Source organism: Rhinolophus hipposideros, assembly GCF_964194185.1.
Source record: "Rhinolophus hipposideros genome assembly, chromosome: 6".
NCBI classification, from domain to species: Eukaryota; Metazoa; Chordata; class Mammalia; order Chiroptera; family Rhinolophidae; genus Rhinolophus; species Rhinolophus hipposideros.
The window spans coordinates 100,638,993-100,666,754 of NC_138052.1; the positions used below are offsets into that span (position 1 = coordinate 100,638,993).

The 27,762-nt window shown below is 51.7% G+C and overlaps 1 protein-coding gene and 1 long non-coding RNA gene across 31 annotated transcripts in view; both read right to left on the reverse strand.

The window, feature by feature from the left end:
• KIF1A (kinesin family member 1A) overlaps positions 1-18,627 on the reverse strand; it is an 80,728-nt gene extending 62,101 nt beyond the window's left edge. For 28 of the 30 annotated variants that reach the window (XM_081052000.1, XM_081051998.1, XM_081051997.1 and 25 more), the window contains exons 1-2: positions 17,966-18,108; positions 1,273-1,440 (exon numbers count right to left, since the gene is read on the reverse strand). In XM_081052000.1, coding sequence (XP_080908126.1) covers positions 1,273-1,378 — 106 coding nt within the window. In that variant the 5' untranslated portion in view covers positions 1,379-1,440; positions 17,966-18,108. Of the gene's footprint in view, positions 1-1,272; positions 1,441-17,291; positions 17,559-17,965; positions 18,109-18,494 lie in introns of those variants that run through there. The other 2 variants (XM_081051999.1, XM_081051988.1) reach the window with 2 other exon arrangements.
• A 3,490-nt stretch (positions 18,628-22,117) lies between these two features.
• On the reverse strand, positions 22,118-24,847 carry LOC308498937. Its single transcript, XR_013993534.1, has 3 exons — positions 24,583-24,847; positions 23,186-23,412; positions 22,118-22,660 (listed from the first exon to the last, which is right to left on the reverse strand). It is a non-coding gene; the product is annotated as an uncharacterized lncRNA (long non-coding RNA).
• Between the last annotated feature and the right edge of the window lie 2,915 nt (positions 24,848-27,762).

The window sequence follows — 27,762 nt, forward strand, 5'->3', positions numbered from 1 at the left end:
AAAAGTGCACAGAACATCCCCCAGGAATCCTCACTCAACATGCGTAAGCAGGCTGCTGCCACCAGCCTGAGTGCCCCTCCCCTCAAGGCCCCTCCCTCCAAAGCAGGCAGATAACAGACAGGTGTGGGTTGCACAGGTACAGAGCACCTGAGGATGGGCAAGTCCTGCCATCACCCCTCAACCTGAGCACGAGGGAGCGAGGGGGCCATGCGTGCTGACCACTCAGTCCAGCTCACGCCACCAGTGCCTGTGGGTGACGGCAGTGGCTACAACTGCTCGAGGGACCCCAAGTGCAAACGGCCCAGCTGAACCCAGTTGACTGAACAACTGGGGGAGACACGGAGGACTCACTGAGCGTTGGGGTGGGCTGTTAGTCAGCAGGAGGTAACCCAAATACTGGCTCCATTTCCACAGGACCTGAAAGAAGCCTAACTAAGCTAGGTGTTAGAAGCAAGGATGCTGGCTCCCCCTGGCGTAAGGATAGGCGGGCAGGGGGGCTTCTGCCCTGGGTCTGGGTGCCACTCGGACTGCGAACTCTGCCCACTGTCTGCATGCCTGCTGCAATTCACTACAAACGTTTGTGATAAAAGAAAGTGCCAAGGGGAGGCTGGAAGGTGTGTCCTGTCTCCCACCTCCAGCAGCCCTGACAGCTGGGATCCTCTGCACTAAAGACCCATGAGGACACGACCTTCACAAATTGCCGGTCACTCTCCCTCCTTCCCACTCATCATATGGACTCCTGGCTTCCCACTTCTCAGAAGGTTCTGACATGGCTTCAATTAGACATGAAGCAAAAGAATAAACAAAGGAAAACAATTTATGAACCTAAGGCAGCTAATATAAGGCAAGGAAGACGTAACCATGTGTACCAGCTTGGACAGCATTCCCCAAAGTCACATCCCCCTGACCCTCAGAAGGTGACCTTATTTGGAAACAGGGTCTGTGTACATGTGATCGGTTGTTAAGATGAGGTCACACATGCAGAGTGAGCCGTGAATCCAATGACTGGTGTCCCCATGAGACGAGCATGTGAAGACACGACATGCCAGCCTTGTCAACACCGTGATTTTGGGCTCTGGCCTTCAGAACCATAGAGAACAGATGTCTGTGGTTTTAAGCCGCCCAGTTCTTGGCCACCTGTTACTGCAGCCCCAGGAAACCAAACACCCAAGTGGACGAGGCGGTAGCAGCAGCCAGGCGGGCTGCTTGTCTGGCCGGGACGCCAGGCCCCCGCGGCCCAAGCGAGCAGCCGCAGCCGCAGCCTGTACTCACTGGTGGTGCTTCCCGACATCTGGATGATGCACTTGGAGTCACGGCTCATTTCCCGGGAATTGAAGGGGCGGACGCGCACTGCCACCTTCACTGAGGCGCCGGCCATCTCTGCAGCTTTCGTGTGTCACTCCTAGCAGTGGCGGGAGCCCCAGCAAATGTGGGAGACACCTGGGGAAAAAGTGAGACATGAATAGGAAACAAGAGCCAAAGGTGGAACAGGTGTTTCTGGTTGGCGATTGAACGCACTCCCCTCCAAAACCCTGCTAAGTGACGGGTGAGGAACGGCTGGGGCAGCTGAGGAACATCACGCATTTTAGGAAAGAAAGCTGGTGGATGAGTGGAGCCTGGCTTAGCAAGCCGGGGAGAGCTGGAGCCTAACAAGACGCAAGCACACAACCCCTTTGCTCTGTGGGACCCAGAAAGCCTCTAGACAGGCATCTGTGAAGACCGGCGTCTAGGAGGACCGGAAACAGGCATTTGTGAATAGTCAGTGGGAGGAGCGTTAGATCCTGTCATGGTTTGAGTTAGAGCCCCTCAAATTCACACGTGCAAGCCCTAAGCCCAAGGACCTCAGAACGTGGCCTTATTTGGAGATGGGGGTCCTTGCAGATGTAACTGGTTAAGATGAGGTCACACTGGGGTCACAGGGGCCCTAATCCAACAAGACTGGTGTCCTTATAAAAGGGGACTTTCTGCCCTGTGAAGACAGACGCAGAGATGGGGTGATGTGTTTATAAGCCCAGAAACACCAAAGATTGGCAGCAGCCACCAGAAGGTGGAAAAGCCTAGAACAGACCCCGCCATGGCCTCAGAAGGAACTGCCCAGCCAACACCTTGCTCTCAGACTTCCCGCCCCAGACTGAGTGTGGGGACAGAGTCCCAGAGAGCAGTTTCCAGGCTCTCGGCCTCACGTGGAAAGGTGCTGGCTCGGGTAGTAGATGGCCATCAGATGTGATTGGATGGCCATCAGCTGTAACCAGTGAGCCATTGGCCACTAATATAACTGCCGTGGCTGAGCTAGCAAGCATGGACTGCAGTTAGCAAGTGGGGTTGGTTGGCAGAGAAGCAGACGGCAGGCTGCGGATCGTATGGCTCCTGCTTCCTGCATGTAGCCGGGCCGCCACAGAGACGGTTGCAGGAAGTCCCCATTGGGGTACTGGCGGATGTTTGCTCCCTGTGTCTCCAACTCAGCCGCCAGCGAGACTATAGTGGTGTGACTCCCCTACCTATGGCTCCGTGGGTGTTCCTTTTTGGCCTCACCATGTCGTGCATTCTTATACGGGGAGCGGGAGCAGAGACCCCGCATGACACCCAGCGTGACACTGGGAGACGAGCAAGTTCTATTGTCTAAGCCATACCATCAGTGCCACTTTGCTATGGCAGCCCTAGCAGACTAACGAAGACCCCCAGACTCCCATCGGCACCCTGTGAACATCCAAGAGCCTACCCCCCAACAGCCCATCCCTCACCAGGCAGGAGGCCAGAGGTGATCCTTTCACAGTGAAGCCCTGTCCAGCCTGGAAGCGGGGGGCAGTCTGAGGACCAGCTGAGGGTGGGTGTGAAGCACGTACTGAAAAGAGGTCTGAACGACACCCAAAATGTCCAGCAGTGGGATCCCAGCCCCCTCCTCCTGCTGCTGGGGGCCCAGCGTGCTGGTTGTCACCAGATAGGGCAGGGTTGTTTGCTGGGGACACTGAGCAGGACCACACCCTCCAGCAAGAAATATAGACAGAAAAGGGAAAGGAACACAACAGACAGAGACAATGCAGTGAAGAGAATAGATTTGAAATACCTTCGCATTCGTATCCTCAGCAAGAAAAGTTACTACACCCATGAATGAGCAGACAATGCTATTTTACAAAGGACCATTTAATGAATAAGAACGAGTTCTTGGAAATTAAGAATATGAAAGCAGAAACTTTAAAAGTAAATAAAAACTTGGAAATACAATTAAGTAACTTTCCACAGAGGAGAGAAATACAACTGGAGGATCAATGAGAAAGGAACTGTTAAGGAAATCGTTCAAGAAAACTTCCCGGGACGGACGGCCACGAGTTTCCAAATTCAAAGGATCTGGCTACCTACCTACCCACCCATAAATGATAAAAAGTGTCACAATAAGACAAACTGTGAGATTTCGGGACCTTAGGATGGTAATGAAAAGGCCCTTTTACACTGCTGAGGAATAGTGACTGTTGGCCTAGAATTCTAAGCTCGTCCAAACTTATCAGCCGAGTGTGAGGGTGGATCAAAGCCCAGGACGACTCTGGAAGATGCTGGAATCAGTGTTCCAGCACGTGAAGGAGTAAACGGGAGGGAGGCAGGGAGAAAGGGAGACGTGGGGTCCAGGCCCACAGGATGGTGAAGAGGTTCCCAGGAGGACACTGGGCGATAGCCCTGAATGGAGGCTGATGGGAGGGACGCCACAGGGAGAAGCGGGGCTACACCGTGTGGAGAAACGTCCTTCGGGGGGCTTGATGCTGCTATGGGTGCCGCAGGGGGAGGCCTGCATTATTTACCATTTATTCCGAGTAAAACGCTCTACAAGAAAGAGAAGCCTAGAACTCTCCTGAGAATAGCAGGAAAGAATACCTATTAGTCCTATTAGTGTAAACACAAATACTAATAAAGGAAATATGGTGGGAAGACGGGAGAGAAAGTATTACGTATGGTGGGGGGTCTTGGTGGGTGATGAACCTCTAACACTGAGACTCTAAATGGCTTAGTAAAGTGGAAAACTGCAGAAACAGCAGTGTAAGCCTGACTTACGTGATTAGGGGGTAAACACCAGAGACCCCTGGGGGAGCTGAGCAGGGCCTCAGTGGTGGGGACGGCACGAGTGGGAGCTATTTGTCACAAGTTGCCTCATAGCCCCATTCAACTGTGACACTATGTTGACAAGTGTTCCGCTGGCAAAACTTGAAGAACAACTAAAAGGAGAAAACCCAGGGGAGGAAACTGCTGCTGGAGCCCAGCCGTGCTCAGGGTGGAGATCAGGGAGCAGATCAGGGAGCAGGGGACGCACGCGAGGCCGGGGCTCCAGAGTGAAGCCCGCAGCTGCCCAGGCCTCCGCGCTGTGAGAAATGAGAGCAGCGGGCTGCGGGAGCCAGCAGCTGTGTGTGGCTGTGACTCCGTGGACCTGCTCTGTGACAGCCTCGGCGAGTGTGAAGGTGACTTCCACATCCACTTGAAGGTCACCAGTACACTCGCACTGAGGAAGCAGCTCTCCCTGAGGACGCAGGCCCGGGCTGGGCTCTGTGCCCGGCCTGTGCTGGGCTGAGCGCAACTGCCAGCCCGAGAGGACTGTCCGTGGGGCTGGGAGCGCACAGGTCGGAGATGAGCGCACAGGACGTAGCTGTGCCTGCTGCAGGACGCAGACAAGACGGGGGCTTACCCAGGGGAGGGTCCCAAGCCAAGGAGCTGGGAACCTGGGGAGCAGCAAGGCCTAGACTCAGCGAGGGGGTCCCACATGACACCCCAGCCTTCCCCTTGCAGAGGTGGGCCCCTGGGCATCCACTCACCTGCCCTACACATAGCACAGCACCCAGACTGAGATGTCCAAAGGGAACCCCTGGGAGAGGGGCTGGCCAAGGTGGGCAGGTGCTCCTGTTGGTGGCAGCGCTCCTCCCGCCTGGGGGCAGGGCCCGGCACACAGGACACCAGCTCTATCCCAGCCCCCACCTCCAATCAGGCCTCGGATTCCAGCGAGGGACAGTGAGTTTCATCTAGTACAGTGGACTATGGTCACCTCCTCTGGGCATGCCCTCTGGGGACCCCAGGACCAAGAGCAGGAGGAGCCTATGGAGCACCCTGGGGCCCACCTCTCTGCAGATGGAGAGGGGAGTACGCCGAGGGCTGGGACCCATGGAGAGTTTGGGCTGTCAACTCCCAGGCTTTGCCCAGAGCCAGCTCCTTAACTCCTCAGAATTCCCCCAGAACAGGCTAGACACGGAGCAGGACTGTCCCCTCAGGCAAACACAGCTCTCCGGGAGACTACAGGGAGAGAAGGAAACGCCAGACCAGCTGACAACTGAGGGCCAGCAAGATCGGGACATGAGCAGAGCCCAGGTGCGTGGGGAGCAGAATTCATTCGGGGGCTGGAATCTTGCAAGCACGCACCCTCATCTACACTCCATGAGTGTTTGCTCCAATGTTTCACCTTCTTACATCCATGGACGACCACCCAGGAGTGGACTGCAGGGGCGTCCCTCTCTGAGAATCCACGTTTCCTTACCCTGGAAAATCTGTGCAATTTTGAAACTGAGAAAAGTCGTAGGACGTTGGGGCTGGGATGGGAAGAGTAAAAGCAAGGTCATGAATTCCTGGTGAGAACACAAATTGGAATGAGATCTCTTGCAAGCATTTAGCCACATGCCTTATGCTTTAACAAAGAAGGCTATCTCCTTTGACTAAGGAATCCCAAGTACTGAAACAGGAAATATTAATAATTAGAAATAAAGAAAACACTTATGAAAGCAGATGTTCAATTTGCTATCGCAAAATTTTTCGTTCTCCCCCAATTGAGCAAGTTAATTCCGTACAATTCCGATAAGCAAAATGTTCTAGCAGGACTTTCAGTGGAATTGGGCAAGAGTTTGGAAAAGAGTTTTGAAAAATAAGAACAAAGGAGGAGAGGTATCCCTTACCAGCTAGTATATTTACTATAAAGCTACAGTAATTTCCAAAGTGCAGAAATGACACACGAACAGAGAGCTCGATGGAAAGGACTAAGCATGAACACAGACCCCAGACAGACAGACACGGACACAGACACGTCCAACAATTTATTAAGGCAGCATCTCAGGTAACTGGGTAGGATTGGCATTGGCATGACTGGTCCTCCCGCATTGAAAAGCTAGATCTAGAACTTTATCTTTGACAACATTACAAGAACACCTAGGAAACTCTGCTGTGGCTCTGGGTGGAGACGATGCATTAGCACCAAGCCTGAAGCAAAGGAAGACTTCTGCCTGTAGGTGGTGATGGGGCAGCAGAGCGACCTCCCTCCCACCCTGCAGACTAGAGGAGCTAGATACGATGTGAAATCTGCTTGAAGGAATCAATGAGCTACTGAAGCCATGCAGACTAACAGGCCAAGATTCCAGAGGTGAGGGACTGCCAGAGCAGGAGACATCTGACATGAGCAGGAGACATGTGACATCTGCAGCACTTTCTCCCTGAGCATGTCTGCGTTCTGGTTACTGGGCAAGATGCAGGCATCTAGAGTCTCCCCAGGAAGGAAGCCATTGCCGGGGGATGGAGGAACCTGCAGAGCTTTGGGTCAAGAGAAACAAGCTTGAGAGGCCAAAATCCCAGGAGAAAGACGGAGAGAAAAAACCTAACAAATGGCCGGTTCACCCCTCAAGACGTGCCAAACTCTGAAGGTATGAGGAGCGGAAGTTTAAATTCTCAAGCAGAAAGCATCTAGAAGTCCGAGAGGAGTCTTCCATAGTCTCAGGTGCTGAGATACAAAGAGTGGAGCTCAGGAGCTACGGGAGGAGGGCCCTAGTGATCACACGAGGCCAGATTTGAAAGGCCTGGAAGGTACAGAATCTCAAAGCAGGGCAGAACCGGAGGCAGGATAGGCACTATCAAAACTGCCCTGACTCAGCCTAGTCTCTGAATACCTCAGGGACGACTCTCTTTGCCTGGAAAAAGTGCACCAACTGCAGCCTCGACAGTATTTTAATAGGTAATGTCGGACATTAAATCAAAAGTTACAAGGCATGAAAAGCGACAGGACTACATGATTCTAAACAAATTGGAAAACAAAAAGCAAAGAAAAACACAAAGGGAGGAAAGAAACATAATCACATATGATTCAGATCTAGGAGCTATCAAGCAAGGACTTCAAACTAACCATGACTTATGTGTTCAAATAAGAGAGAAAAAGATGGAGAAAATAAGGCGACCAGTTAGCTCAGTTGGTTAGAACACGGTGCTCTTAACAACAAGGTTGCTGGTTTGATTCCCACATGGGCCACTGTGAGCTGCGCCCTCCACAGCTACTTGACTTGGAGCTGATGGGTCCTGGAAAAACACACTTAAAATAAATAAAAGCTTTTAAAAAATGTTTCAAAAAGAAAAAGATGGAGAAAATAAATGGGGAAATGGAGAATTTTGCAAGAGCGTTTGAAACTATAAAAAAGGAATCAAATGGAAATTCTAGAACTAAAAACATAACAACTGAAATTAAGAACTCAAAGGGTTAGACGCAGCAGAAGACAATGTATATGAACTGGAGAACAGGTCAACAGAAAGTTAAAGAACAGAGGAAAAAAGAATGGCAAATATAGAAACGAGAATCAGAGAAATGTAGGACACTGAAATGGTCTATCATGATGTAATTGGACTTCAAAGGAGAGGAGTGGGATGGGGAGAAACAATATTTAAAAAGGTAACGATGGGGTGCTGGATGGTGCAAGCTCTTAACAGAGTTGCCGGTTCGATTCCCACATGGGCCAGTGAGCTGCGCCCTCCACAACTAGATTGAAGACAATGAGCTGCCGCTGAGCTTCCAGTGGGGCGCCTGGATGGCTCAGGTGGTTAGAGCGCGAGCTCTCTCAACAATAAGGTTGCCGTGGGATTCCCACATGGGATGGTGGGCTGCGCCCCCTGCACCTAAAGATTGAAAAAGGCGACTGGACTTGGAGCTGAGCTGCGCCCTCCACAACTAGATTGAAGGACAACAACTTGGAGCTGATGGGCCCTGGAAAAACACACTGTTCCCCAATATTCCCCAATTTAAAAAATAAATAAATAAATAAAAGGTAACGACCATTAATTGTCTAAAACTGCTGAAGCATAGCAGTGCACAGACATATCAGTGCACAGATTGAAGAAGCTCTGCAAACACAGAGCAGGATAAATATAAAGTCACCAAGCCACGTCATAAGAAGACGGCTGAGTCCCAATGATGAAGAAAACAGCTTAAATGCAGCCAGAAAAAAATCACAGACATATAATCTTTAAAGGAACAAAAATAAGACTGACAATTGACTTCTCAACAGAAATGATGGAAGCCAAAGACAAGTTTCTAAAGTACCGACATTATCACGTAAGTGGAAAAGTAATGCTATACGTCAATACAAAAGAAAAAAGAAAACAACCCTACAAAATCCCCCAATTGCTTGAACATTAAGCCATACAATTCTAAATAATCCAAGGGTCAAAGAAAAGAAAAATTTCGCAGGATATGAGAAAATATTTTGAACTGAACCATAATGAACATACAACATGTCAGCGCTGTGGAATGAGCTAAAACAGGACTCACAAGGAAATGTTTAGCTTCAAAACCATCGGGGTTCAGGGGGTTCCTTCACATCATGCCCAGGTCAACTCGGACCCCAGCATCCCTCAGGGAGTTTTGGGACTGGAAGATTTGCCCTGAGAAGGACCCAGCTCTGCCCTCGTCTGTTCCCCTCTTGTCTGTTCCCCTCTTACTGAGCTGGAGATATCCAGGAGGTGCCAGGGCAGGAAAAATGAACCAGTCACTGTGAGCACTGATTCTTGCAGAAATTGATGAGATCAACAAGAGAGAAGGATTAGAAAGAGGAAAAGAGATGGAGAAGGAGCAGTGGGGGAGAAGCCTGGTGCATCTAACTGCTTCTAAAGCCAACTTTGGACGAGTCTTCTTGACTTGTGCCCCCACTGCCGGGGCAGCTCGAGACCCAGCTCCGGAGCCTTGTGGGACGTCCACAGCTTGCTTCCCAATTTCCCTCTGCTACCAGTTACCACATGGGTTCTGCTTTTCATTTTCCAGAATGTGGTTGCTGTGCCTTCTCTTCTGTTGTATCATACTTATGGAAGATTTGGGTCTTTCTCTAGTTTATCTTTACTGTTATTTTAGTATCCTTTCAGGAGGAAGAGAAGATAAATGGATAAATCTCACAAACATAACACTGAGAAAAGATGAAACGAACACAACAGGGTACATGCTTTATAACAACTTATGTAACTTCTAAAACAGGCCAAAAATTAGCAGAATGAGCACATTATTTAGCAGGATAGAGCTAAATAGCAACAACAACAAAGCAACTAAGAGAGTTGAAAGAGATTGAGGATGGAGAGCAAAAACTGCTGATTTCCTAAATAAGTTTTGAAGATATACTTGACTCTTCTAAACTGCGTTCATGTTTAACCCAAAAATAATTATTTTTAAATAATTCCACAAAATAGTTAAGGTTAATTAATTAATCAATTAAAAGACTGCAGTTTGGTGGACAAACCCTAGTGTGTGTGAAGATAAAAATCAGTTTGCTCATTAAAATTAATACTTCTCAATTGATAGAAAAAAAAAGGCAAATGAGAGATTTCCACTTCTGGCAATGTGATGGGCAAGATACCCTCCCCCACTAGAAATCACCTGGAAACTTGGGATGAATAGCAAATGTCAGAATAAAATAAGAAAACTTCTAAGGGGAAGGAAAGAGGAAAGAGGAAGGAGAAGCTAACACTGAAGTGGCAGGCTCACCTGGGAGGAAGCACAGGCATTTGCTGACACCAGAAGTACAGAGAACTGGGTTTCACCTGCCAGGTGGGAGAATGGAGGAATGGCCTCAAACACATGCAAGTCAGGACTGGAACCAAATCACCACAGAAAGTTGGATCCTCCAAAGCTACAACCCCAGTGAAATGGAGGCTGGGAAAAGCCACCTGCCATCACAGAAACACGGGGGAATTCGTCTGAATGACTTTCCATGTCATATGGCGAAAAAGCTAGTGATTCTGAGAATTTGAGGCCACAGACCTGTCCTCACGCAGGTTTGGGTTTCCTATTTACATACCTGCATGATCAGTAAACCCCACTGAGAAATCAGCACACAGTAGGTCTCAGGTTTTGCACCCAAGGCACCTGAAACCAAGTCCAAATCGTCCTTGCAAATAGCTTCCTTCCCTCAGGTCCCCAACATTCCCACAGATGAAGACCAGTCAAATGTGAGCTCACAATCAAACCTTACCAAACACCAGAGAAGCAATCCACCATGAGCAGGAGTTGGGGCAGTGGGGAGGGAAGGAAAACCGGAATTAGATCCTCAAGAACTTCAGCTATTGGAGCTAACAGATACAGATTATAAAATAAGTATCGTTAAAATGTTTACAGAAATAAGAGGAATGGGAAATAATGGGGAAAGAGCATGCAAAACTTTTAGCGATGAAAATGTAATCATTTAGATTTTAAAACTTAGCAGACATGTTAATCAGCAAATTAAATGGAACTGAACAGAGAATTAATGAACTGGAAAATATGTCAGAAAAAATTACCCAGAATGGTCCCAGAGAGACAAAATGATGAAAACATAAAACCAAGATTAAGAATCATGCCACATAAAACAATTCATTAATTTGGCATGGTAGGAATTTTAATACACCTCTCAGTAATTGACAGGTTAGGCTGACACATAACTAGTAAGGGTGTAGAAGACTGAATAACATAACCATGAACCTATGAATGTATGTGCGCTCTTGTTCTCAAAAATTAGAGAAACACATTCTTTCCTAACACATGTGGACCATTTACAATATTTTACCATATTGTAGGCCATAAAGCAACCCCTAATAAGTTTCAAAAACTGGATCAAATGGATCATGCAATTTGAACACAAGTCAATTAAAAATCAATAAAAATCATTAAAAACCCATATGCTTAGAAATTGAAAAATAAACTTCTAAATAACTAATATACATAAGGAAAAATCACAATGGATATAAATAAGCTTAGTAGTAAATGATCATGAAAATACCAATAGCCAAACTTATGGCACTTCCACAGTCAGCCATGATGGAGTTACAAGAACCACACATAACCTCCCACTGTAAACAGCAACTAGCACAAAATTTAAGAAAACAACTGTTTTCAGACTGTACAATAGGCAGAGCAGGACTGGGGTTGTTGAGAAAAGGGAAACATACAAAGTGAGCCCTACAATCACTCCAAATCTCTCAGCAGCTTTGATGAGTTGAGGAGACGGAGGTCAGAGTTTGGATAGGTTGAGGCAGCTGAAAGTTGTGGGTCAGAGTTCTGGAAAGGGGGGAGTTGCTCAACCAAGGAGCTCCAGAAATTTGCATCGCAGTACCCTGGAATCCAGGCCCCTGTGGTCCAGGCAAAGAAGACGGAATAACCCCCAAAGCTCACACAAAGTAAGAAGACATTTGCACTCTACCACTGGAATGCAGTTCTCTTGTTCCCCCACTCCCAGACATTCAGTAGACACCCCAAAGAAATGATACTTTAGTATGTGTGATATGAGTAGGTGTGATAGGAGTACATATCCCTGGAGTGATACGTACTCTAGAGCAACTTTAGAAAACCTTAAAATCAGGCCTGGAAGGATCAAATTATTCGCAGACTATTTGCTTATGGACACAGACATCAAGAGAATCCACAGACAAATTATTTGCATTAGTGGGAAAGTTCAGCAAAGCTGCTAGGAACCAACCCTGTGGGTATACACTAGACAAAGTTAAAAATATTTTTTAAGGTACCACTTTGAAAAGAACCAAAATGATAAAGTACCTTTATAGGGATAAATGTCACAAAAGATGCATAACTTTCATGGAGAAAAATTTTAAACTTTGCCAAAAAATTTATAGAAAATCTAAATGAAGAACTTAAACCTCTTTGTAGAAAAGAAATTTCTTTTAAAAATCTTTATTTTTACCCAAATAAATCCAAAAATTCAATGAAATTTCAGCCATGTATTTTTGTGAAACTTGACAAATTGCTCTTAAAAATGTATATGGAAGAACAAGATGCTAAGAATATTAATAAAAGGTCTGAAGAAACACAAGAGGACAGAAGGCAACATGCCCCACTGATATCGAGTCTTAGTGTAAAGCTACAGTAATTAAGACAGGGTGGTTGGGACAAGGCAAGTGACCAGCAATGGGACAGAAGGGACCCCAGAAACAGACCTACATAGATACAGGCCTTCTGATAGCTGACAAAGGTGACTTTAGAGGTCAATAACAAGAGGGAGGACTACTGACCAGAGATGCTTGGAAAATTGGTGTTACAGACCGAATGTCTGTATCCCCCAAATTCATTTGTTAGACCCCTATGTGATGGTCTTAGGAGGGCGTCTTAGGGAGGTGATTAGGATTAGATGAGGCCAGGAGGATGGAGCCCCATGAATGGATTAGTGCCCTTGCAAAGGGTCCCAAGGCAGCTTCCTTCCTCTCTCTGCTCTGGGCCATGTACAACCCAGAAGGTCCTCGCCAGAACCAGCCACGCTGGTTCTCAGACTTCCAGCCTCAGAACTGTGAGAAACAAATTTCTGTTGTTTATAAGCCACTCAGTCCATGGTATTCTCTTATAGCAGCCCGAACAGACTAAGACACTGGCTAGCCATATGGAAAAATACGAAATTAGATCCCATTTTTACACCAAACAAATTCCATGTAGGTTGAAGACCTAAGTGTGAACAACGAAGTTTTAGAAGGAAAAGAAGAAGAGTGATAGCTCCATGCTGTCCTTTAAAAAGGATTACTTACCCCACAGAAAGCACCGGAAGGAAAAGCCCACCACCAAGATACTATTGGATGGGTGAAGGGAGGCCCCCCAAACACATGACGTCTACAGCACATACGATAGACAAGGATTCCTGTCTATCCTATATGCAGGGCATATAGAGGACAGACAAAAACCAAAGAAAAAAAGACACAAAAGAAAAAATGGGCAAAAGATATGTACAGGTAATTTACATGGCAAGATACTCAATGACAATAGTAATTAAGAAAGAGTGGTTCAAACATATCCATCAGATCACAACACTGGAAGATCACACAACACTAAATGTTGTAAGGATATACCAGGAAGGAGTGGTCCACCTGGGAGACGTTCACTGGCACAACCACTTTGAAAACAAGATGGCAGTAACTAATGCAGCTATGACCACATGACCAGCAAAAATAGTTGCCAACAAAGACTTCTCGAAAGTGACTGGACTGGATGTAGTAGGTGTTGGTGATGCTTTCAGGGTTGAGAGAAATGATTTACCAAGAACACTACCTCCTCACCCCCACAAACCATCTACCCAATGTGATGACAGACCAAAGACGCTCTCACACAGCCAAGGACTCATCACCTTATCTGGAAAGTCACACAAGGATGTGCTCCAGCAAAACAAGACAGGAAACCAAGAAAGCAGCAGCTCTGGAGGCCACGGCATAGAGACTCCAACCCAGAGATGTGGCGAGCAGTAGGAGGGCGGGAAAGGGGCAGATTACAGACAGGAGGGAGACGGCTCCCAGGGTGGAGGTGCCAGGAAGACAGAGTATGACTGAGAGCTGGGGAAAGCGAGGACAAAAGAAATGTGTTCAACATAAGAAAAAGACAGCTCAGATCTAAGGAAAATAAAACACCTACCTGAGTGAGAAGCTAAAGCAAAGGGGACAGAAGCAGCCCTAAGCGCTCCTGTCTGGTCTGGATATGGCCCACTGAGTCACTGCTTATTCTGGAGCTGCCACCCTCCCGAGCACCAGGGACCTGCCGCCATGGTGTGGCCCTGACCCCAGTAGCAGTGGACAGTAATACCAAGAAGCTGAGTAACCCCCCTGCCCCAGCCCCTTGACAGCCCCTCAGAAGCCTGGTCCCCACTGACCCATGGCCTGGTTATTAACACTCCAGCCCTGCCTCTTACATTCCTGGGTTGAGCTGATGACAGATGGGGAAGGAAAGTGAAACCCACCTGAGTGTCACTGGCAGGGCTGAGACCTGAGGGCGGGACGCAGGACACCTGACACCCCTGTAGGTTACCCCTGGGCACCACAGGCCTCCCTCTGAAGAAGCCTGGGCTCAAGGGAAAGGGGGTCTGCGGGGAGCCAGGCCTGCAGAAGCAGTCAGGGCCATGCCACCCCCAAACCTAGAGCTGCATTTCAGGAGACACAAAGGAGGGGGGACTTGAATGGGACACACACAGAGGGCCCCTACCCCTGACAGGGCGGCAGCTGCTGCCCTGGGGACCTCAGGAAATGAACAGCTGGGGCCAAAGCTGCTGGCTCAACCTGAAACAGCATTTGCTGAGGACCTACTGTGCAGGAGGGGTTAGTGGGGGAAAGCAGGAAGGCTGGAGGGGATGAGCACTGAAGGGGCTCCGCCCTGTGAGCTACAGGAAGCTGGGAAGGAGGACGACCCTCACCCCACAGCCCCAGCTGAGGCGGAGATCAACCACACCTGCAAAATGGCCGCCACATGTACAACCCCACACCCCCACCAGGAGCTCCCTGACAAGTCTCACCCTTCTCATTGGTCTTGGGGGCACCAGATGAGGGGCTCACATGAGGTGTACACTGCAATCTGCACCCAGTAAATGTTCACTCTCTTCCTCCAAATCACAGTGGGATAGGGTGACCCCCTGGGGTGCTTAGAGCAGACTTCAGGGTGGTGGCAGCCTTTCGGGGCAACTAGGAACCTCACGTGGGGTTGGGTGGAGTGCTCCAGGAAAGAAGGGCCCCGGGCAGGGACTCTGTGTGTGTGTGTGTGTGTGTGTGTGTGTGTGTGTGTGTGTGTGTGTATGCGTGCATGAGCATGAGTGTGAGCCTGTGTGGGGTGAGTGTGCAAGAGAACATGTGAGTGTGAGAGTGTTTGTAGTGAGGTGAGTGTGCGACCGTGAGAGACTGTAAGTGTGTGTGAGTGTGTACAGGGTGGCTGCTCTAGCCCAAGGGCCATGTGGGGAAGGGCGAGGAGTAAGAACAGGGACTTGGGCAGGCAGGTGCAGGCTTGCCCTCCTCAGACCCCCAACCCTGGGCAGGGGGAGGAGCGCACGGGACACTCCCCACTCTCAGAGGTGGAGGGGAGAACCAGGGTCTGAAGGGGGGCTTACAACAGGGCTGGGGATTATGGGATTAAATCCAAGGTCAGAAGGGAGGAGCCCAGCCACCCAGGCTGTGTGTCCAGATCAGGGGGTCAGCGTCACAATCCATGCTGGAGGAAGCTAGGGAGAAAGCAGCTGTGGGGGGGGTGTGGGGACTGGCAGGAGCCCGGAGGGGTGAGGAGGCTCAGCCTCAGCTGACTGCCCCAGGGCACTGACCCCTCCGTTGGGTCCTGGAGGCTGGAGGTTCTGAGGGTGCTGGGGTCGGCCATCGCCCCTCAGCCAGCAACCAGGATGTAGCAAACCTGCTAGATCAGGTGCGGCATCAGCACACACCCGCCGGGCCCCTCCCCTCGCCCCTGCCCTGGGCGTGCCTGTCAGGGGGAGAGGGGACAGGTGGGCAGAGTCTGGTCAGCTAACTGAGCAGCTGCAGAACAGAGCACTTCTCTGACCCACCAGCCTGGCTGGGCCCTTGGACACCCCCAAGCAGAGAGGTTTGAGGCTGGGTGTGGTCCAGCCCCAAGAGAGTTCTCAGATATGCTCTGGGGCGTGAAAGGGAGAGAGGGACAGTAGAGGTGGCACACTGGGTCCCTGTCCTGGGCCTAAGGACACGAAATGGGACTGGGCAGGTGGGCAACCACGTGCTCATCCTCGGGCTCACTAGCTGCTGAGTGACCCCTGGCCTGCCATTCTCCACCCCTCCACCCCAGGGGTGGCAGCTCACCCCCACGCCCCCCACACACACTCCTCCCGCTCTCAGAAGTGCAGGGTTTTGTGCCTAACGGGCTCTGCTGGCCTGGTCAGGTAATCCCAAAGGCCAAGCCAAGGTTCCAGAACTGGGGGCCTCTCCACAGCCCCCACCCCCATCCCGTGCTACCAAGACCCCATCAAAACATCCCCCCCGCCACACTGCCACACCCAGCTCCTCTGCCTTGGTTGGCCTATGAGAGCTGAGTGGGCCCAGAAGGCTCCCACATCCCCAGGTCCTTTCCCTCAGGCTGTGATGCTCCCATCCCCACTTCCCACCTATGTCTGTCCCCTAACTCCCTGTCTGCCCCCAACCCCCCTCACAGGAGGACTTCCCTGCTCTGCTTCCAAATGACATGGTTAGCCTTGGGTCGGCCCTGGTGACACCATGGAAGACGGAAAGGGGCATGGCTGGACGGTGGGCCCCTCCATCCAGTGGGTCTGGGTGTGAACCCAGCTCTGCCAGCACCAGCAGGGGCTCTGGCTCTGGGCTTTGGGCAGAGCCTCAGTCTCACCCGGCTGTGGCTGCCCAGCAGCAGGTCCTGGGAGGGGCAGTCTGTGGGGCACTGGGGGAGGGGTCACACAGCAGGTACAGGGCATGGCCTCCCTACAGGGGCCCTCCCTGGGAGCCTTGGGGTTGGGGGCCCTGGCTTGCCCCTGATCCCAGCCTCTCCGCCCTGTGGACCACACCACCCCACAGACAACATTCTGTCGATCTTCAGGTGCTCACCCTGCACTGCAGACACTACCCCACTGCAGGAGCCACACCTCATCCCACAACCACACCTGCAAAATGGCCGCCACAGGTACAGTCCCAACCCCCCAGTCTGGACCCCCTCATTTCCCTTCAGTCCTTAATCTGCTTTCTCAGGCCTGGGAGGAGCCCCCCTAGCCAGCTGACAGCAGGCTGAGAGGGCAGGTCAGATGCGACTTCTGCAGGAAGGGGCGCCCTGCGCCTGAGACCCAGGGTTAGGACGGGCCACTGCACCTCCTCCTCTCCGCAGTCACAAGACCCAGTCCGCTGGCCCTTACAGACCTTTAATCCCAGCAATGGGGGCACCGCCTGGGGGGGGGCCGGGGGACGGCTGCTCCAGGAGAGCTATGCCGGTCTCTGGGGGAATGTCCCTATTCCTGGGAACGCGGGCGCGCATCGGGTCCGCGCCCGGCAGGCCCCGTGACTTGGCATTCCCTCCTTTCCCTCCCCCTCCCGCCCCTGCAGCTCACTGTCCCCCCGCCCACCCAGGGCCGAGCCGACCGCGGACCCCACTCCCCACCCGAGCGCAAGCGCTGCGTGCCGGGTTTTTTTTGGGGGGGGGTTAGAATGAGGGGCAGCTTGAAGCGGGAGTGCAGGGGTCCTCCTTGCAGGCTTCCTCCCTGTCATCCGAGCCCGGCGCCTGGTGGGGAGCTGCAGCCGAGCCGTCGCGGCCCCGCAGCCCCTCCCCGCCCGCCGCCGGGCCACACCTGTTACTGGGGCGCTGGCTGCGTAGCCGCAGGCCTTGTCCGCTGGCGGCCCCTCCCGAGCCGCGGGTCCTCTGGAAGAGAGCTGGGGTCTCTTGGAAAGAGGACGCGACTGGGACGGGAGTGACGGGCAGCCCCCAGGATGCGCACGAAGTGGGCGCCCCGCCCGCCGGCCTGTTTGGCTCTGGGCTCCGGCATCCGCGCTCTCCCGCGTCGGGGACCAGGGCAGCTTCCCGCGCCTGGGCGCCCTTCCGCGGGCCCCGCCGCCGCATCCGCGCCCCTCCCTGTGCCCCCACCCTCGGTCTTTGCATCTCTCCCCGCCCCCGCCGGTCCAGGCGCCGCCCGCGCCGCACCCCCGCTCCGCGGCTGCTCCCCAGGAGAGGGGAGGGAGCGCGTCTCGAGACGCCGCGGCCGCGCGCCCGCCCCCTGGCGCCCCCCGCCCGTCCCAGCCGAGAGCCCCGCTGCAGCAGGGCCGCGCGGAAGGGGCCTTTCCAGAGGGCCCTGCGCGGCTGCGAATGAAGGGCGGACACCCCTGAATTTGCCCCATTGTTCTCCGCGGGGCCCGGGGAGGTCGGGGAAAGGAAGGGGCCGCGCCGGGCGCGAGCTCCCGGCTGGAGCGCAGGCGGTGCAGGTGCAGGTGCAGGATGCGCGCAGAGCCCCGGCGGCGGCGGCGTTACCTCTCCGGCGTCACTGGCGGCGGCTCGGCATGGGTGCGGGATGGGCGCGGGTCCCCGAGCCCTGAGCTGCTGCCGTTCCTGGGCTGCGCTGGGAGCAGTGACGGCGGCACCGCGTGACGGGCTGCGCGCCCCCGGCCCGGCCCGCCCCGCCCCGCACCCGTCCCGCCGCGCTGGTTGGCTGCGCGCGGCGCCAGAGCCCCAGCCACCAGCTGGTTCGTCGCGCGGGGAGAGGGACGGGCGTCGCGGCCGCCGCGGGGATGGGGCTGGAGCCAAAGGAGGTTGGGGCCGGGCTGTGACATCACCGCTGACACCGAGGCGCGCTGGGTGGGACGTGGGGGGCCGACACCCGGGCTTGGACTTGGCGCCCCCTTTCCCCGCGCAGCACCCGCACGCCCGCGCGACCTTGCAGGGAAAAGGGGATCACGCGGCGTCCGACCCCGAACACCCCCCCACCCGAACTGGCCCGCGGACCCCACGCGGGGCCCTCCCCGCTTATGACCTTTTTCAAGTGAAATCATGAAATCTCTACCTGCCCCCACCCGCGAAGCCAACAGCCCAAACGCGTCGTCGCAGAGGGACAAAGGTCGGGGGGCTCCTTGCCCCCGGACTGCTCCCGGCCGCTCCCCACCGCGAGCAGTTGTAGGGGGCGGGAGGGGGACGCCGCCCCGTGCGTGACAGGCGCGTTCCGCGGGAGCGCTGGGAGACCCGCGCGGCAGACGGCGCTCCCGGCGGGATGACGCAACCCGAGGAGCAGCGGACCGTCAGGCCGGGGGGTGCAGACCCCACGCTCCGCCCGCCCCGCCTCTGCAGGTCTGCAGCCCCGTCTACGGTCACACCCTGCCTGTCTCTGAGCCCAACTTCCTGGACCACCGAGGCGCACGCTGCTCTGGGTCCACACTGGCAAACCCCAGCCTTTGTCAGTCTCCGGGCCACCAGGGGCTGACTGGCATCCCTGCGTGTGTCACCAACCTCCACAAGCCGACCAGGGCTGGGCAACGCTGACGAAGCCTCTGGCCCGCTGACCCACCGGAACTGCGGTGGGTGCGGTGACGTCACGCCACCGTGAAACCGGGCCGACCTCTTCGCAGCCCGGCCCCTGCTGCCAGCGTCTCAGCGTCCCCTGGCTGAGCTCCCCCTTCCCCCGTCCCCTTCCCCACCTCCCCCTCCCCGCCCCCCACCCCGCCAGGCGCCCGGCAGGTGCCAGGCGCTGCCCTAAAGGCTTTGCTTTGTTAACCATTTAATCTGCAAATAACGTAGTCAGGTGGGACGCACCTCACCTTGGTGTGCGGTGTCTGTGTGGCACGTGCCGGCGAAAGGAAAAAGGGCACAGACACAGACACCAGACCACCCTCCCCTCCACTCCCCTCCCCCTCCTCCCCTACAAAGTTCCCTAACAGTTTCTCCTTTTTCTATTTCCTGGAACCACTTGCATAATAGAGAAATTATTTTTCCTCCAAACTTTTGGTAGAAGTAATAAAACTATCTGGGTGTGGGGGGGTCTTAATCATTCCCATTTCCATCACACTTACTGATCTGGTCCAGTTCTTTATTTCTTGAACCAAAATTCTCATTTTACATGTTTCTAAGAATTAATACATTTCATTGAGGGTTTAAAATCACTAGCATATTTATTTATACCTATTGTTTCTATACTTATTTCTCCCTTTTATTCCATACTTTATTTGCATTTTTCTTTTTTAATACTTTAAAACATTTTCAAAGGACCAACTTTTAGTTTTGTTAATCTTCTCATCTTTCTGGTTATTTCATTTATTACTGTCCTTATCTATTATTGCCTCCCTTTTTGGTTCTTTGGATTTGATCTGTTGCTCCATCCTGAGCTAAATTCTCAGCTCATTTATTTTTAAACCTTCTCATTTTCTGATAGATCTATTTAAAGCTACAAAATTCCTTCCACAGCACTGTCTTAGCTAGGTCTCACAAATTTGGACATACACACTCATATAATGCTTTCATTATCATCCAGATGTAAATATTTCTTAATGTCCTTGATAATCTCCTTTTAAACCCATGGGTTATTTAATAATGTTATTTACTCCCCAGTAGTATTTCTTTTATTATAACCTTTTGTTACCAACTTCTAATCTAATTGCATTATTGTCTGAGAACAAAGTCTGTGTTCAGTCAGGATCGTGGCAGAAAGCAAAAGGCACACTCAAACTGGGTAATTTGAGTAGAGTTTGATAAAGAGACTATTTACAAAGGTGTGGTTAAGAGTTAGGGGAACCACAAGGCTGAGTGACACTTTGGCCTGAATGCAGGGGAGGTGGGAGAAGAGGACCCAGTGAGCCTGAGCACCTATCAGGAGGGATCTGGGCAACAAAGCCCTAGACCCCCCTCTCCCTTCTCCCAGGATTGGGTAGTGTTGTCTTTAGCGGAATCCAAGGGGCAGCTGGAGGGCAGGGGCACCCACAGACCCGGTCCACTTAGGGCGGTCTCTTAGGGAATGTGGCAAAGGGGATGTACAAGCACAAATGGAACATCACAGCCCATCTGCATAAAATTTGGCCCCAGGAATTTACTGAGGCTTTTTTAGGGCCTAACACCTGGTCTATTTCCATAAATATTCTTCACCTCTGTTTGATGGATATAGAGTTCTGTATATATTTAATAGTTCAAGATTATTACTTACATTCATCAGGATTTGGAGGTCTCTGCTAATTTTTGTCTGCTTGAGCTATTAAATTGTTATTTTTAAATTAAAATCTCCAGTTACAATTGTTGAAATATCTACTCATCCCTGAAATCCTCTCAGATGTTGTCTGATGCTCACTGGGGCGTATTTTGGGGTATCCGAATGGTTCTGATGGATGTGCGTTACCATTCTGGGCCCCCTTTCACCAGTATGCATGTGGTGGCCTTCTTTGTTGTTGGGTTTTTTCTATTTTTATTTTTTGCTTCAAATTCGAATGTCACATATTAAGATGTCAATCCAGTTTCCTTTGTTTCACATTTGCCTGGTATGCCTTTTGCCAACTGTTTTGTTCTAAATTTTGTATCTTTTTTTAAGTGCATCTCTTTCAGGCAACTGTTGGAATTTTTTAATCTAATCTGTTTTTACCTTTTAATTGGAATCTAATCTGTTTTTACATTTATAGTAATTACTGTTATATTCAGTCTTAGCTTTTCCATCTTATAAGCATTTCCATTTATTGTATGTTTTTTCCAGTTTCTCTCTCATTGAGTAGAGTGAATTTTCTCCTTCCTGCTGGTTTATCCTTACTTATTTTTATTTTTGTGGCCATTGCCCTTAATTTGAGTTTCTTCTTTCTTTTTGTTTATCCTATGTACCCTCTGTAGTTACATATTCCCCTAACACTCAAGTACTTTAGCTTGGTCATGTCCCGACTCACAGGCACTATTGATATTGTCCAGCATTATAGTTCTGAGTTATTGTGGATATACCCTTTTTCTTTCCTTTGGTTCTTGCATTTTTTAAGATAATTAATACACATTCCAACATGCTTGATCATCCTTATTTTCCATACCTCTTGATGATTCTCTTGCATTTGTGTTATTTATGAAATACAAAGTATTATTGATGTGGGTCCTAGGGTGGAAAATATTCTGAAGTCTTGTATTGCTGAGAATACTTTTATTATACTTTCAATTTGGCTGGATATAAAATTCTAGGTGCAAAGTTTGTTTCCTTCAATATTTTAAATATGTTACCTTGTTTTCTCCTTGTATGCTGTCGAGAAGTCCAACATCCATCAGGCTCCTGTCTTTCTCTCAGGATGTTTCTAGAGCTTTCTAATGGTGTGGATTTCTCTGTATCTCTCCTGTTTGTGAGCCCCTTCTAGTCTGAATTTCTTTATTTTACTTTAATTCTGGAAAATTTATCTCCACTGTATTTCAAATATGTTCTCTTCCCTGTTATAATAATATCTTCATTCTTTTGGGACTCCTAGTGTCTGTATGCTGGCTCTTCTCCCCTGTGTAGCTCTCACTCATGTCTTCATACTTTCTAACTCTCCTTTCCCTTTGCCTTCTGGGTGATGACAGGATTCAATACCCCCTGCCATCAAAATGACTGCACTGACACTCAAATCTTCATATTTCAGCCCTGCAACAGCACACCCTCCTACATTCTCCCAACCCACTGTAAACAACACAAATTGAACTGAGTATATTTAAAGATCAAACTGGCTTTATTCAATGATTTATGAATTGGGCAGCATCCCATCTAGCGAGTAGAAGGAGCTCCTGCGAGCTGCAGAAAGGGGAAGGTTTCTATCGACAGAAAGACGGCAGGGGAAGGAAATATCTAGCAAAGAGTGGATAGTTTCAGACTTTGGTCATCCTCTTTTGGGGGATGAAAGGGGTCTTTGGGCTTTACCTCACTGGTGCTGACCAGGCAATTCCAAGCTGAGCGGTTAAAGGTCATATTCCTGGGAGAGTTCAAGAGTGCAATTAGGTTAAATATTAAGTCATGTTTGGTGAGATGGACTTAGCACAAGTGACTCCATTTTGGGTCTGCTCTCTGTAACAGCACATTCTGATGCGCTTTCTTTTGAGACACAGACCAGCATCTCCTTTCAGGGTGTGCTCCACCCTGCTCCCGGGACTCCTCTGGTTTGCAAGTGTCCGCCTGGATCACATTTCAAATGTATCCTGTGAGTTTGTTAACAGGCAAGTCGAGGGCTTCACTCCTCTGTGGGCCCCAAACAGCTTCTGGAAAGATCGGTGGGAGGTGAAATTGTGGGTTTTTATTTTCATGAATAAAGAAAAAACAGTAAATTTGATGAGCTCAGAACCAAGGTCAAGGAATCGCCCTCCTGCCACTGGGGGCTGCTGCCCTTCCTTCTTCCCACAGGCAGGTCCTCAGAATGTGACCAAACCCTGTTTCAGAAATGTCCACAACACAACAAACCTCCTCTCTTTCACCTCCTTCTGGTGTGGAGAGGAGGCCGCCCTTGCAGACTGGGGGGTGGGGTGGGGTAAAGGAGGAGCCATGCACTGCTTGCAATTTAAATAACATTACAATGATCCTACACCCCGAGTAAATTCTTCTCTGGAATGCAAGAGTGATTCAATATTAGAGACTGTCTATAATCCACCACTCTAGTAAGTCCCTGGATACAAAGAAATAGGTTGATTTCAATGGATGCTGCAAAGGCATTTGACCTAGGGGCCATCCGTGTCTGGTTAAAAAGCAAATACCTGAGCCCTTTGGGCAAAGATGGTTTTGTCCTTTACCTGAGGAAATAGCAGCCCTGCAGGGGCTCAGTGGATGAGTCCAGTCAATGGGCAGCCAGGATCGGAGTCCAGCTTCATTCTCATCAGCTGTGTGACTCCAGGCAAGTTCATAAGCCCCTGTGTCTGTCACCTCTCCTGCAGTACCAACCTCATACAACAGTGGTGAGCATTCCCGTGGGAAATGCTGAGACCACGGCTGGGCGCAGTGAGCCCTATACAAAGGATAGCTGTAATGGTAAAACAACAAAAGGGTCCCATCACAATGACAGCCGTACACCACTACCTTTGTTTGACTTAGAAGTATCAGCAGTTGCAATTACAAATGAGGAAAAAAAGGAAAATTTTTGGAAAGGAAGAAACAAAATTATCACTATTTACAGATGTTGTGATTGTCTCCCTAGAAGGGAAAAAGCTATAGGAAACAGTAAGTTAGGGGCAGGTGAAAAAAAAATAGATCACTGAGAAGGCAACAGTTTCCATGAAAACAAACACTAACCAGTTAGAGCCTGAATGGAGGAGTGCAGTCACAACAGCACTAAGGAAAGTGAGATGCCCAGAATGACAACAAATGTGCAGGTTTCTCATTTATAAAGAAATTATATAGAAACACTGAAAAGAGGCAAATGAATGGAAACGCATAGCATATTCTTAGAAAGGAAGAAGTGGTATTGTAAACGGTCCAGTTTTCCGTAAGTTAAACATGTACACATTTTATACAGTCTCGATTAAAACAGCAACAGAAGTTCACATGGAAAAACAAACATGCAAGACTGATCAGGAAAACTGTCAAAAAGGGGAGCAGCAAGGAGGATCTGTCGTATTGGATATTCAAATATATTATGAGATTCTAATAATTAACAAGATGCCAGTATTGAAAAAGAAATACAGCAAAAGTTTATGATAAAGGTATTGTTTCAAATAATTTGAGGAAAACAGATGATTTAATAACTGGTGTAGGGCACTGTGGGAAATATATAAAGTTACATCCCACCTGACACATCAAAATAAATTTCTGAAAGTGAACATTTATTGTCTCACATGGGCCCCCCGTGAGGCCTGGACCTGCTAGAGCCGAGTGCCAAGGGGAGAAAAGCAGGCCGTGAGGCTCCGCCTGGCAGGGACCCAAGTCTAGACCAGGCTGGTTCAGCACAAAAGCCAAGGAGGCGTGGGGTCAGGGTGGCAGCCCCTGCACTGAAATTCCAGAAGGAGGAATAGAGAGATATTGCAACTGTGTTTGAAGAAATAATATTCTGGACAATCTTCGAATTTTCCACAATTGCAGATAGACAAACGCCCAGTGAGCAATCAATATGATCCCGAATAGGAAAAATAAAACTAAATCTGCAGAACATCAGTGACAAAACATAAATAAAAGACGGAGTGAAAAGACAGGTTACCTGAGCAGAAGTGACCCCTGGACATTTGGGGGGGCGGTGGGATGTGAGGCTGGGCTGCCGCCTGCCCCGATGACGAGTCCCCGGCTGCGAAGCTGGGTGGGAGCCGCCGCCCGGGGGACTCCAGGCGGACCCACGGCCGTGGGATGCGGAAGGGGCTGCGCAGCCCCCGCCCCCCCGGGAACGGCCGAGCCCGGGGCACGTCCGCCGGCGCCCACCGTCCGCAGGGACCACGCCGGGGGGGCCTGGGAAGCGGGCTCCGAGGTCCGGAATATCTGCTGGAGGCGGGGTCCCGGCCCCACAGGAGGCCCCTCCCTGGAAGCCCCGCCCCTGGAAGCCCCGCCCCTGGACGGCCCGCCTAGTTGCCGTGGCAACCCCTGGTAGCCCAACTCAGGGCCCCTGCGCCGCCGGCAATGCGGCTGCCATAGCAACGGCGGGGGTGTCCAGCCAGACGCGCAGAGCCGGGGGGCGCTAGCGCAGGGGCGTCCGGCTGAGGCGAGAGCGACCTGCCGAGTCCAGAGCCCGGACCCCGAAGCGGAGCAAGGCCGCGGGGGCAGGTGTCTCTGTGGACTCGAGCTGCATCGCGGTGGGTTCCAGATCCAACGCCGCTGGGCCCTCGGGGATCCAAAGCTGCATTTTACATATGGGGAAACTGAGGCCAAGATGGGAAAATGAGAAGGACTGGCTCCAAGCCAGAGCGCTGGCCCAGCCAGAACCCTTTTCTTCGCCACTTTGCTCAGGGGCTAAGCAGGTCAAGGCCCCAAGAATGACCTGTGCGGGACAGTTTCTCTGATCTGGACTCTGGATCCTGGACCCAGCGTCCCCCCCTCTGGCTGAGGCCCCTTGCCCACCTGGTCCTTGCTGATCCTCTAGGCATGCCCTCCTAGCTGCACCACTGCAGGCCTCGACACCCCGGTAGTCACCCTTCCTCTCCAGTTTCTGCTTCCTTTCCCTCAGACTGAGATTTCTCACCCTCCCAAGCCCCTCTAGGGTGCCTCCTCCATGCAGCCTTTCTGGGTGGGACATTCCCATCTCTGAGTTCTCATTTGTCCTATCCTCTGGGAGACTCGGGTCCTGTTTCAAGTGAGGGCAGTGCCCTCCTTGGGGTTTGGGGAAGAGTAAAACAAATGTGCCGTCAGGCAGCGTGTGAGTTGTCTGAGAACCAGGTTGTCTGGGTGCAGTCCTAGGCAGGAGGATGAGGCAGAGTCCCCAGCCTGGTAGGCCAGCATGTGTGCAGAGCATTCCAGAACCTCAGCCACAGTGTGGACAGGTTTCCTGCACGATGTGCGGTGGCCAAAGTGGGCTGGAGCCAACACCAGCCAGCAGTCTGAGTGCAGGGGAGGAGGCCCACAGAGCCTCAGTCCCCAGCTGGAATGTGCAGTGCGACTGGCGCCCAGGAGTAGGCCGGAGACTCCAGTACGAGGGCTGAGCCTCTCGATCAGGCTGACCTGAGGGCAGCCTGCGCCTGGGCATGCCTGGCTGGAGCTGCGCTGACTGGAGGCGCCTGCTGGACAGGCCACATTGGAACACAGAAGGCCAGCCAGGCAGGCAGCCCAGAGACACCTGCTCCTGGTTCACACCAGTGACCTGGGCCCTCCCAGCATCTGCAGCACAATGCAGAATTTGCAAAGTGCTTACTTTTGAATAATTGACTTCAGTTCCCGCATGCCCTCCTGCATAGGGAGGCACAATTATCACCCCAATTTTGTGGATGAAGAAACCAACGCTGAGAGACTGGAAAAGGCTCCTGAGGGTCAGAGGGTGCCTGGCAGGACCCCTGGCTGAGCACTCTTTCCAGGACTCCAGTAGCTTTTCAGGGGCCAGAGCCACAGGGGGCCAGGCAGCTTTGGGGGGATGGTGGGAAGCAGGTTGTGGCAGCTGGCCCACCCAGGCTTTAATTAATGGAGGCTCTTCAGCTGGAAAGTGGGCAGGGCTGGAGACCCTGCCTCTTCGCAATTCCTGATCTCACCTCACTGTGTCATGGAGTGAAGTAGCCTGCAGGAGAGAGGCACTGCTGGATCCCAGACCAGGGAGCGGCAGAGCAGAGCTGGGAGACCTCACTCAGCGAGGGGTGGAGACTGGTGAGGCCCCATGAATGGGTCCTGGGCTTCCAGCTTGGGAGGCGCCCAGGGATCGGCACAGTGCACAGCTCTGCGGGGCTCTGCTCGCTGCGGGTTGCTGACTCAGTGTCTGGCCAGCAGCAGCTGGCAGTCGGACGGCTGCGCTGGGGCCAGGGGCCATCGTGGGGACCCATGTCTGCACAGCAGCTGCTTCCAGATGAGAAAGAAGTGCTGACTCTTGAAAAATCAACCAGGTCCCCTGCACACGCCCCTCCTGGCCCCTCCGCTGTTTTCTCTCCTCTGCGCATCCACAAAGACCGGGGAAGCTCTGAGCTCTGTCTGGCTTGTAGGGTGCAGAGAAGTCAGGAAGGGCTGTCCCTTTCGGTGTTACACTACACGTATGTTGTTTGTTAGGTGGGGCTAAGAAATCAGGACACCCAGCGTCCACCCTGAGCTGGGTGGAGGGTGGAAGGAAGCAGCTGAGGGCTCCCCAGTGACTCAGGCTTGGCTTCTATTATCAGCCTGCCATAAAGCCGGGGGAGGGGCCGGGGATTAGAGAAGGTGACCTGGGCTTTGGCCTGTGGGGGTAGTCCAGCAAGCAGCGAGGTGCTGGCCATAGCTAGTGGACTAAGTGGTCACAGTCCTACCCAGGGCAGCTTTGCAGTCTTACTGAAGACAAGACACTTCCCCAAGAACTTACAGCCAAGTGGGGGAAGTGGAGGGTGCCATGGTGGAGCCCTGTGGGTGCAGGGCAGGAATCCCCCAGACACCCTCCTTCCTCAGTTCACCTCTGCGCTCTCTGTCCCTGAAGGCTGACCCCTCTGGGTTCGGTGTGGGAGGGACCCACCAGAGGGAGGAGAGGATCGGGTGGAGGGGGGCAGTGCCTCCTTTTCACATCATCCCAGGTGGGCTGCCACTGCGCTGAGGGCTCTGGTTCCTGCAAGGAACCTTCTCCAGGATCCATCCGGCTCCGTCCCCTTGCTCTCTGGGACAGACTCTGGGGCAGCTAATGCCTGGCCCGCCTTACCTCTATGAGTCCTCAGCCCTGCCCACCTGGAGTGAATTGCCTGTCAATCATTATCATCGAAGTCTCTGCAACTGCCCCATTTCAGGGTGCCGGCCA